The 12,713-nt window shown below is 33.0% G+C and overlaps 1 protein-coding gene across 2 annotated transcripts in view; it reads left to right on the plus strand.

Annotated features, from left to right (window-relative positions):
• The window catches only part of LOC112858054 (lipopolysaccharide-responsive and beige-like anchor protein), a 245,590-nt gene that overhangs the window by 158,077 nt on the left and 74,800 nt on the right, over nucleotides 1-12,713 (plus strand). For both annotated transcript variants that reach the window (XM_086704118.1, XM_086704117.1), the window contains exons 18-22: nucleotides 3,462-3,554; nucleotides 5,212-5,320; nucleotides 5,726-5,807; nucleotides 8,733-8,856; nucleotides 9,159-9,351. In XM_086704118.1, coding sequence (XP_086560244.1) covers nucleotides 3,462-3,554; nucleotides 5,212-5,320; nucleotides 5,726-5,807; nucleotides 8,733-8,856; nucleotides 9,159-9,351 — 601 coding nt within the window. The remainder of the gene's footprint in view (nucleotides 1-3,461; nucleotides 3,555-5,211; nucleotides 5,321-5,725; nucleotides 5,808-8,732; nucleotides 8,857-9,158; nucleotides 9,352-12,713) is intronic.

The following is a 12,713-nucleotide window of genomic DNA, read 5'->3' on the forward strand; positions in this document are numbered from 1 at the left end:
CCTTTTCAGATTGGCTCCTTTACTTAGTAATGTGCATTTAAGATTCCTCCATGTTGGGGCACCTGGTTGGCTCATTTGGTTAAGCATCCAACTTTGGCTCAGGTCATGATTGTGGTTCATTTCCAGCCCCTCCAGGCTCTGCACTCTCTCTTTTTTTCTCTCTCTCTGGACCTTGTGGGATTCTCTCTGTCCCTCTCTGCCCCTCACTCACTCAAACTCTCTCTCTCTCAAAAATAAAATAAGAAAACAAAAATTAAAAAAAAATGAATCTTAAAACAAAAAAAGATTTCTGTATGTCTTTTCATGGCTTGGTAGCTCATTTCTTTTTAGTGCTGAATAATATTCCGTTGTTGAGATATCCATAGTTTATTCATCCATTCATGTACTGAAGGACATCTTGGTTGCTTATAAGTTTTGCCAGTCATGAATACAGGTGCTATAAATATGCGTATGCAGGTTTTGGTATGGACATGGTTTCGTCTCCTTTGGGTAAATACTGAGGAGTATGATTGATGGATCCTATGGTAAAAATATGTTTAGTTTTGTAAGAAATTGCCAAAATCTCTCTTCCAAAGTGGCCATGCCATTTTGTTTCCCCACCAGCATTGGATGCGAATTCTTACTGCTCTACATACATGGTGTTGTTGGTGTTCTGGGTTTTGTCCATTCTCATAGATGTGTGTAGTAGTATCTCGTTGTTTTAATTTGTATTTCTCTGATGACATATAATGTGGAGCATCTTTTCATAGGCTAATTTTCCATCTGTATATCTTCTTTGGTAAGGGTCTGTTAAGTTCTTTGGTCTGTTTTTAAATAGGGTTGTTCTTTTTTTTTTATTGTTGAGTTTTAAGAGTTCTTTGTATACTGTGGATACCAGTCCTTTATCAGATGTGTGTTTCACATGTATTTTCTCCCAGTCTATCTTGTCTTCTGATTCTCTTGCTATTGTTTTTTGAAGAGCAGAAGTTTTTAATTTTAATGAAGTCCAGCTTATCAGTTATTTTGTTGTGGATTGTCTTTGGTTTTGTATCTTGTATCACCATACCCAAGGTCATCTAGGTTTTATCTTACGTTGTCTCCTAGGAGTTTTATAGTTTTGCATTTTACACTTAGGTCCATTTTGAGTTAATTTTTATGAAAGGTGTAAGGTCTGTGTCTAGATTCATTTATTTGAATGTGGATATCCTTTCGTTCCAGCATCGTGTTTTGAAAGAGTATCTTTGAGGGGCGCCTGGGTGGCTCAGTTGGTTAAGTAAGTGGCTGACATCAGGTCAGGTAATGATCTTGCAGTTCGTGAGTTTGAGTCCCGAGTTGGGCTTTGCCCTGACAGCTCAGAACCTGGAGCCTGCTTCAGATTCTGTGTGCCCCTCTGTCTCTGCCCCTCCCCAGCTTGCATTCTGTGTCTCTTTCTCTCTCAAAAATAAATACACATTAAAAACAATTTTTTTTTAAACAAAAAGAGTATCTTTGGTCCATTGTACTACCTTTGCTCTCCCTTTTGCCAATACCATACTGTCTTGATTACTATATGTTTATAATAAATCTTTTTTTTAACATTTACTTATTTTTGAGAGAGAGAGAGAGAGAGCAGGGGAGGAGCAGAGAGAGAGAGAGAGAGAGAGAGAGAGAGAGTCTGAAGCAGACCCTTTGCTGGCAGCAGAGAGCCTGATGTGGGGCTTGAACTCATGAACTGTGAAATCATGATCTGGGTTGAAGTCAGACACTTAACCTGAGCCACCCAGGTTCCACGGTTTTAGAATAAATCTTGAAATCACATAACATTGGTTTTCCAACTTTGTTTATCTCCGTCAGTAATTGTGTTAGTTGCCCTGGCTTTTGCCTTTCCATATAAACTTTAGAATAGTTTCTTGATATCCACATATCTTGTTGAGGTTTTGGTTAAAATTGTATTGAAGTGCCCTTCTTACTACCCATCACCCATCTAGTCCATCTCCCACCCCTCTCCCTCAGGCAACCCTCAGTTTGTTCTCTATCATTAAGAGTCCCTTGTGGTTTGTTTCCCTCTCTCCTCTCTTTTCCTCCTTTCCATATGTTCATGTGTTTTGTTTCTTAAATTGTACATATTAGTAAAATCGTAGATCATCATTTATTCTTGTGTGTGTTTTGGCAGATTATCTCTTTTAATGAACTGGTCTCTTTCATCTAGGTTATAGAATTTAAGGGCATAGAATTGTTCATAGTGTTCCTTTATTATTTGTTTTATGTTTATGGGATCTGTAGTGATGTTCCTTCTTTCATTTCTGAAGATAGTAAATTGTGTTTTTTTTATTAGTTAACCTGGCTAGAAGCTTATCTCCTTTATGGATCTTTTTCAAATCAGCTTTTGGTTGCATTGATTTTCTCTATTGATTTACTATTTTTAATTTTTTTGTTTGCCACTCTAATACTTATTTATTTTCCCCTGCTTACTTTGGATTGAGTATTCTCTTCTTTTTTTAGTTTTCTAGGGTGGAAGCTTGATTAGTGATTTAATTTTTTTCTTCTTTTCTAATAATTCACTGCTATAAATTTCCTCGTAAGGACTGCTTTTGTTGGATTTCACAGATTTTAGTAGCCTGTTTTCATTTTCATTTAGTTTAAAATATTTTTAGATTTTCTTGAGACTTCCTCTTTGACCTACATGTTATTTTTTAGCATTTTGTTTAATATCCACATATTTTGGAATTTTGCAGGTATCTTTCTGTTAATGATTTCTAGTTTAATCTCCTTGTGGTCTGAGAACAAACAATATATCATTTCTGATCTTTGCATTTGTTTACATGTGTTTTATAGCCCTGAATGTGAGCTACTTGGTGAATGTTCCATGTTAGCTTAAGAAAAATGTGTATTCTGCTGTTACTGGGTGAAATAGTCAATAGATGTCAATTAAATCCAGTCAATTGATGGTATTGTTGAGTTCAATTATGTCCTTAATGATTTTCTGCCAGCTGGATCTGTTTCTGAGAGCGATGTTAACGTCTCCAATTATAATAGTGTATTCATCTATTATTCTTCTTGCAGTATTATCAATTTTTATGCCACATTGTTTTATACTCTATGGTTAGGCACATACATGTTATAGACTATTATGTCTTATTGGAGAATTGGCCTCCTTTATCATCAAGCAATGTTCTTCTTATCTCTGATAATTTAACTTGCTTAAAGTCTGCTTTCTCTGAAATTAGTGTTAATTATTCTTGCTTTCTTTTTATTAGTGTTAGCATGGTTTATGGTTTCTCCATTTACTTTTAGTCTGTATGTGTCATTATATATAAAGCGGGTTTCTTGAAGACAGTATAGTTGAAACGTAAGTTTTTAAATGTCAGGAATTTGTATTAAATTCACCCCTATCTTGAAATTAGGTTTATAATCATGAATATATAAAAATAAATGTATACCTATGTATTTTAAATCTTTACTTTTGAATAATAGTAATTTGTTTTTAATTTTAATTCCTTCAGTGTTATCTATAAACTTATGGCATCGACAAGTGAAGGAATCAGAGTACAAGCTCTCAAGGCAATGGGCTATTTTTTAAAACACCTGGCCCCAAAGTGAGTATAGTGTTCATGAAATCTAAATTGGGTTGTGGTATATTACTTTTTATTTTATAAATCTTTGGAATAGTATTTTTGTTCTGTGATTTCTCTAGTTCCTCTTCTCTTTATTTTTATTTATAAAATCTATGTAAATTTAATCCATTTCTATATGTTAAAAATAAAATGGAAACAGGAATATATAGGTTTTTTTTTTTTTTTTAAATTTTTTTTTTTTTTCAACGTTTATTTATTTTTGGGACAGAGAGAGACAGAGCATGAACGGGGGAGGGGCAGAGAGAGAGGGAGACACAGAATTGGAAACAGGCTCCAGGCTCTGAGCCATCAGCCCAGAGCCCGACGCGGGGCTCGAACTCACGGACCGCGAGATCGTGACCTGGTTGAAGTCGGACACTCAACCGACTGCGCCACCCAGGCGCCCCAGGAATATATAGGTTTTTAAAAAATATTTATCTATTTTTTTTTTGCATGTGCAAGTGGGGAGGGGCAGAAAGAGAGGGAGAGAGAGAATCCCTAGCAGACTCCAGGCCGAGCATGGAGCCTGATGCAGGGCTCGATCCCACACCTGGGAGATCATGACCTAAGCCAATATCAAGGGTTGGATGCTTAACTGACTGAGCCACCCAAGCACCCCAGTGTAGTTAGTTTTATATGAAATAAATTTTCCATTTGTTCTTCATTCATCATAAGAGTACATTTGTATAAATGGAATTTTAGAAACCATGGAGACTTCATTTCATGGGGGTTGATCATTTGCTTTATCTGTACTATAAAGCTGATATTTTAACCTAGATAGTTGTCATAGTATGTTCTGTTATATGGATAACTGAAAACTGAAATTTTTGTATTTTTTTCTTAGCTGAATGTAGATATTCATATCCTACCTATTGTTTCTTATACCATGTTGGTTTATTATAAAAATTAACATTTGTGGCAATAGAGAAGTGTTGGCAAACTATGGTCTTTCTGTGGATTCCAGTTGGCTGCCTGTAAATAAAGTTTGGTTGGGACACAGCCACAATCACTTATTGGCTTATTGTATATGGCTGTTTTCAGATTGTGACAGCAGTATTGAGTTGTTGCTGCAGAGCCCGTTTTGTCCACAAAGCCGAAAATATTTACTATCCAGCCATTTGCAGAAAAAATTTGATGAATCTCAGGGTAGAATTCAAGTTTATGATACTTTAGTTTCTAAATTTTTGCTTGGAAGTTTAATTTTGGTGTATTTATCTTCACAGTATTAATTTTCTTAATTTTCTTTCATTTTTTTCTACCTTTTTCTCCATATTGTTTTTCTACTTAACAACTTACTTAGGCTTTAGATTTCATCCATAATAGAGTTTAGCTCAGTGCTGATGGAGAGTAGAAACTAGTTAATAAACAATTGCTCTGAAGATTTTTGGTGTGCTGTGACATAGCCAGTCTTGTGTATATATTTTTTAAACTTCAGCTGTGCTTACATTGTAGTTTGTATTTCTCTGCTTAAAGATTTTGTGGCCTTATGAGTTCTAGGTTAAAGAAAAGTGGGAGAGTTACTGAGCTGGAATTTGTGGATAATGTGAAAAACATTTTTGTATCTTCTTCATCCAACTTGCATACTAAATAGTAGATAATAGTACTCTGCATTTGATTATTTCTTTTTATGAAATCACAGAAGAAAAGCTGAAGTCATGCTTGGACATGGATTGTTTTCATTGCTAGCAGAAAGACTCATGCTTCAGACAAATTTAATCACAATGACCACGTATAATGTTTTGTTTGAGGTAAGAATATATTTAGAATTTAATCTTATTTCATATTTTGAGAATGACTTTCTAATTTAGTTGCTAATGTCTAGATGAAATAAGGTAATTTAGATTTGATACACAGTTTTGAAATTAGTTATATAAAGCACATATAGCTGCATCTTAAATCTATTAATCTGTTAATTATTAAACATTATGGACATCTCTGTTAAGTATTTCCTCCATTGTATTGATTGTTTGATGTCTTGTTTTGTAATTAAGTAAAAATAGAGTTACAATGTTGAAATCATTTATTTTATAAAATACAGAAGATGGTTAGCATGACAGCATTGGACTGTATACTTAACATTGATTAGTGCTGACTTATGTTCATTTATATTAATGGTACAGTGATTATGCTAATCTATTGTTTTCCTTCTGTAGATTCTTATAGAACATATTTGTACTCAAGTGATACATAAACAGCATCCAGATCCTGATTCTTCAGTAAAGATACAGAATCCTCGTATGTATTTTATATACTTTTATTTTTTTGTTTTTGTTTTTAGGGACATTTAATTGACATATATTGTATAAGTTTAAGGTGTACAACTTAATGAAACAATTTGATATATGTATATATTGTGAAATGATTACCACAGTAAGGTTAGTTAACACATCCATCACAGTATCTTTAGAATTTTTTGTGTGTATGTGTGGTGAGAACTTTTAAGATCTACTGGTTTGGTAACTTCTCATTGTACAATACTGTATTGTTAACTGTAGTCACCATGTTGTACATTAGATACCCAGAACTTACTCAACTTATAACTGGAAGTTTGTATCCTTTGACTACTTTCCCCCATTTCTCCCCTTATTTTTTATACTTTTAATAAGTACTTTTTGGGGTGCCTGGGTGGCTCAGTAGATTGAGCATCTGACTTTAGCTCAGTTCATGATCTTAAAATTTGTGGGTTTAAGCCCTGCATCAGGCTCTGTGCTGACAGCTCAGAGCCTGGAGCCTGCTTCTCCTTCTCTCTCTGCTCCTTCCTCACTTGTGCTCTGTCTCTCTCTCTCTCAAAAAAAAAAAAAAAAAAAAAAAAAAAAGTACTTTTTGCCAATAAAAAGAAAGTCACTGAGAAAAACCTGAAGTTGATATTGTTGAGAACATAGTGTTCAAAGAATATTTCATTATAGGGAATAATATAATGCTACTTTTATTTTTGGTTAATATTGAATATAACATCTAATTAACCTTAGGTTATGTGGAAATGTTTATATAGAGATTTTGAAGAATTGTGTATGGAAGATACTGATTTAATGTATGTTCAGATTTTCAGTAAAGTTTTGATTGCACCATTTAGTGATGTCAGGCCAAATTACATGAAGCATGGAGGTAGCTTTCATCTTAAATTAATGTCAAGTTAGGAATACCAAGTTTGGAATTGAAAAATATCTGCTTTTTTTTTTTTATTGTTTATGAACTTAGTCTTGTTGAACAGTCTTTTCTTTTGATATTTAGAATTCTGAAGCACTTGTACAAAGTGTACATTTTTCATCTTTTTAAGATTATTGACATTGAAATAACTGACTTGTAGAGTTTAGAAATTTAATTACCTTTTGTGCGGTGAGTTGTGTTTTTGGTACTCTGTTTCAGTACTAGTTTTAAAAACATGTCTGGGAAGTTTAATTTTCCTCAGCCTTCAGGGAGACTTGATGTTATTATTTTAGAGAGTAAGAAAAGGAGAAAATCTTGAGTATATGTATATAAATATAAATTATATTTTATGATTATAGAGATGACTTATTGAAGTAAGAATTTTAGAATGTATGATCTATGTAATATACTATCTCAGAAAGACACACACTATAGTACGGTGTTTAAAAGCGTCACCTGCCCAGGTTTTTATATTGTTTATGTTTCTTAATAGTTGTGTGAACTGCTTAATTTCTGTGTGCCTCAGTTTTCTTATCTCTAAAAAGGTGATAAAAACAGTATTTAGCTATCATTGTATATGGGTTTTCTTAAAATAGTACCTCATGGTAGTATATTCTCAAAATTAAGTGTCTATTATTGTCATTACAATTATTATTATGATTATTATCATCATTGTAATCATTTTCCAGGCAGAGAAAATTTTCAATTTGTCATTAGAAAAATTCAGAAATTACTTCCCAAATGTCTTTTATTGTATGATAAAATATCTTCGTACTTGCTGTTTTGCACTCACCAAAAACCTTGGCAAAAGGCTAGTTCAGAAGTTCTGAATTGTAATTGGGTAAAAACTTAATATATTTATTTAATTTTAAATTCAGGGTTATAGCTGTTTTTGTTTCTATATAGTTCTGGATTTAAGTATATATTTTAAAGAATTTTTTTCCTTAAAGCTAAATGCTAGAAATTTGGACGGCGTTATTTTTAAGACCATTACAGTAGCAATTTCATTTGTATTTGGGGTGTTGAATAGGTTTTAATTTTCTTTGTTTTTTAACCTAATTTCACTTTTAAAAAAAAAAATTTTTTTTAATGTTTATTTATTTTTGAGACAGAGAGAGACACACCATGAGCAGGGAAGGGGCAGAGAGAGAGGGAGACACAGAACGTGAAGCAGGCTCCAGGCTCTGAGCTGTCAGCACAGAGCCCGACGCGGGGCTCGAACTCACGAACCGTGAGATCATGACCTGAGCTGAAGTCAGACGCCCAACCAACTGAGCCACCCAGGCGCCCCCCCTAATTTCACTTTTAAAATCATGGAGGAAAATTGTAGTAGCTTTTAAAATTTGCTATGATAAATGGAAAGCTTTGTGCATAAAACATCTATTTTGTTGAAAAGCTGAGAACTTTTTCTGAGATTTTGATTACAGCTTTTGAGTTTGAGATCAACTTTACTAATTGGCAGAAATTATGGGGAATTGTTAGTTTTACTATTATTTAATTCATAGATAACATAATTTTATTTAATATAACCTTTTAAAATTTGACTTTACTTTCATACATTCTTTTTTTTTTTAATTTTTTTTTTTAACATTTATTTAGTTTTGAGACAGAGAGAGACAGAGCATGAACGGGGGAGGGTCAGAGAGAGAGAGGGAGACACAGAATCTGAAACAGGCTCCAGGCTCTGAGCAGTCAGCACAGAGCCCGACGCGGGGCTCGAACTCACGGACCGCGAGATCGTGACCTGAGCCGAAGTCGGACGCTTAACCGACTGAGCCACCCAGGCGCCCCTACTTTCATACATTCTAATGATGAAATAAAAAATTCCTTATTTATGGAGGCTTTCTAAATAGATGTATTGTCATTTTTTTTCTGCAGGTGATCATTTTTTTTTTACAATACAAGGATGTTTTCAGTAGACATCTGTGTCAGGGAAGCTAGAGAAATAATGATCTTCCATCATGAATTTTTTGTAATGTTTTGGTTTTTACTAATTTATGAATTGTCTTACAGAGATACTAAAAGTAATTGCAACCCTACTTCGAAATTCTCCCCAGTGTCCTGAGAGCATGGAAGTTCGCAGAGCCTTTCTTTCTGATATGATTAAACTTTTTAATAACAGTAGAGAAAACAGAAGGTAAGGTTTGAATTTTTTCTAAGAAAAATTGCTTTAAAAAATACTGTGCAATGAATTTTCCATATGCTTTTTTCATTAAGGGTATATAAGTAATGTACCTTATATTTAAAGTGAGTTTTCAGTACCACCTTCTTTAATTGTTTTAATAGATGGAGATGCTTTTTTTTTTTTTTTTGGCTTATTTTGTTTTGAACTTTTACTTTTACTTTTTAGAATTCTTAAAGATGAGGGCTTTTTTTTTTTAATTTTTTAAATTAAAAAAAGTTTTTTTTAGTAATTCAATATCCTCTTACAATTTTCAGGAGCTTGCTACAGTGTTCTGTATGGCAAGAATGGATGCTTTCTCTTTGTTATTTCAATCCTAAGAATTCTGATGAGCAAAAGATAACAGAAATGGTTTATGCAATATTCAGAATCCTACTTTACCATGCAGTCAAATATGAGTGGGGTGGCTGGCGTGTGTGGGTAGATACCTTATCAATCACACATTCAAAGGTAAGTTTTTTTAATGAAAATTTATTTTAGTGTTATAAATGTCTATAATTTTGTGTTTTACTCATTTAAAAATTTTATGTACTTAAAAGCAAGGAAAAAAGACATTCTCTGAAAGCACAGTGAAAGAACAACTAAAAGGAATCACTAAGAAGAAAAATTTTCCAATTTCTTCAGAATCAAAGCGAGGTTTCAAATGTTATTTTTATGTATGCTTAATAAAGTGAAACCTCATGGCATAGCATAAAGGAACTTATATTTTCAAGTAGCCATTTTTACAGATACGGTTCTCTAAATTTTAGGGTAGTTTGAAGCTTTTGAACACAAGGTGGCGCAGTATATTCAAAGATGAGAAGGTATTTTAGTAATGTAAGGTGGTTGAGTTAACTAGAAAAGCTTGGGCTAATGTGTGTCCTTTGGTTACATTACAGTCAGTTAAAAAATTGATTTGGGAGAATCTGCTAGTCTTTTATTTATTTTTATTTTTTTAATTTAATCCAGTGTAAGTTATTTTTATATAGCTTTTGTTTAAAAATTTTTAATGAAATATTCTACACCTACAAAAAGGTATAAGGAATAATGTATCTACCAGTATTTATGACATTGGTTTCTCCATCCCAGTTTTCTTTGTCTATCATTGTTATGCCCTCTCTCCTTCCCCACTAACCTTAATTTGGGTGTTTTCATTATTTCTATTTCCTTCTTATGTATATTTTAACACATACACATCTGAACAGTAAATAATTTATATTTCATGTTTATACTTAATATAAAGAATATCACATTAAATGCATTTTTCTGTAGCTGGCTGTTTTTACTTATCATTGTTTGAGATTCATCCATATTGACCCATGTAGTTGGGTTCATTTTCTCAGTTGTGTTGTATTCCATGGTATGGCTTTATCCATTTACCAGTTTATGAACATTTTTGATACATTTTGTATATATTTGTAAGTTTCTCTCTCTACATTCCTAGAAATGGAACTGCTTACTTGTAAGATGCAGATGTTGAACATTAGAAGATAATGCAATTTTTTCCCCAAATTGGTATATCACTTTACATACTCTCCAGTAATGTATAAGTGCTCATTGATTCACATCACCTCAGCACTTGGTATGGCTGGAGTTTTAAAAATTTGCACATTTGGTGAATTAAAATTTTTTTTTTTAACATTTATTCACTTTTTGAGAGATAGAGAGTGTGAGCAGGGCAGGGGCAGAGAGAGAGAGGGAGACACAGAATCCGAAGCAGGCTCTAGGCTCTGAGCTGTTAGCACAGAGCCGGATGTGGGGCTTGAACTCACAAACCGTGAGATCATGACCTGAGCCAAAGTCGGAAGCTTAACTGACTGAGCCACCCAGGTACCCCATACATTTGATGAATTTTAAATGCTGTACCTCCATAATTTTAATTTACATTTACTTATTGTTTTGTGGGAACTTAAAAAATATATTCTTGTTTTAATCTTTTGATTGCTGTATTATTTATGAATATCTTTTGTCAATTTATTTACTTAAGTTTTAGAGTTTTGTGTTTGTATTTTCTGAGGAAATTTTACATTTCAAATATTAACGCAGTAAAATTTAGTTTCTGTCATGGTTTATGCATTTTGTATCTGGTTTAAGAACTCTTTCTACACTCAGAAGGAATATAACCATACAATTATATTATTATAAATTAACTAGAAAGAATAAAGAACAGAAATGGTGAATTTGATATATCTTTAAATTTTTTTTTTTTTTTTTTTTTTTACTCTCATAGTTTATTATTCTGGAATATTTTGCCATTCTTGTGGAATATATTGCCAGTTCCTCAATGTACTTATTTAGGTGCTTGAATAACTTTTAGTTATTTGAAAATACCTAAGAGTTATATATTCTGCTTTCTTCTTACTCAGTGAGAGGAGGGTGTGTTATTATCATAAGGATTTACAAAGATATCTTAGATTGGAAGATACCGCTCTAATTTATGTTTGAGAATAACGCAGTGATAAATAAGAAAAAGATTTGCTTTTATAAAAATGCTCTTAGTCACTACATTTTTTGAGCTGACTAGTCTAAAACGGGGTTCTGCCAAATATGGCTTGAGGGTCAAGCCTGTGTTTTTATAAATAAAGTTTTATTCAAACACAGCCACTTCCATCTATTTTTATATTTTCTGTGGCTGCTTTCATGCTGTAAGTATTCAGTATTTGCAACAAAGACTGTATGGCTTCCAAGCCTAAAATATTTACTTTGTGGTACTTTACAGAAACTATTTGCTACCTCTTGTTGAAATTAATTTAGTTTGTGCTGATGTCCAGATCTTTTGATTTCTATTGTAGTAGGCTGCTGCAGTCTGGACTAATTTTCTGCTAGTATTGTATTCCTCCTTACAAAAGATAATGAGAAAAACAGGATTGAGTTTGGGTCTTATATACATTTGGATTGGATTTCAGATCTAGGGGAATTCTAGGTCAGGGGAGTATCAGTATAAATTAGATTTTTCAAAATTTCAAATTACGATATGTTAATTCTGTGCTTTTGTACATACTTTTGTTTGTTCACGTCCTTAGGAAGAATGGCTAGAAGAATATAAACTTTAGATCAGTAATTCTTTTTTTCAAATCTTTTTATTACTTTTTAAAGTTTATTAATTTTGAGAGACAGGGTGGAGGAGGGGCAGAGGAAGGAGAGAGGGAATCCCAGGCAGGCTCCATGCTGTCAGTGCGGAGCCCGATGTGGGCTCAAACTCATGAACCATGAGATCATGGCCTGAGCTGAAACCAAGAGTCGAACGCTTAACTGACAACTACCCAAGTGCCTAGATCAGTAATTCATAAAGTACAGCCTGAAGACATTGCGAGCCTATGAGACCTTTTCAGAAAATGTGTGAGGTCCTCCTTTCCCAGCTATGTGTCTTTTGAAAGTGTATTTTTTTATATACATAAATCAAAACAGTATATAATACAACACATTGAATATAAAAACAGATACTAGAGTGCAACATCTATTAAGCTAGAATTTAAAGAGATTTGCGAAAATGTGAAATCCTAGCACTCTTCTCATTATTATTATTATCTTCTCATTATGTTATTTACACTAACATGTAATGGATTTATTGTTATTTTGGAATGTGTATTTGTAAAGTTTCTTAGTCTTAATTTTTAATATGATAAGTAGTAATAGATATACCCCATAAAAATAAAAAGTTTTGGGGAGCCACAGTACCTTTTAAGAGTGTAAAGCATCCTGAGATGAAAGAGCTTGAGAACTGCTGAATTCATAGAGTATTTAAGGACAATCGTCTTTTAATTTCCTATGTATAGGATTAGGAGGTTAAACGAGGAAATACCTCCAGTATCTTTGAACTTCTGAACATTTTT

The sequence above is a fragment of the Puma concolor genome, chromosome B1 (assembly GCF_028749965.1).
Source record: "Puma concolor isolate L17-30 chromosome B1, mPumCon1.1.hap2, whole genome shotgun sequence".
Taxonomy (NCBI): domain Eukaryota; kingdom Metazoa; phylum Chordata; class Mammalia; order Carnivora; family Felidae; genus Puma; species Puma concolor.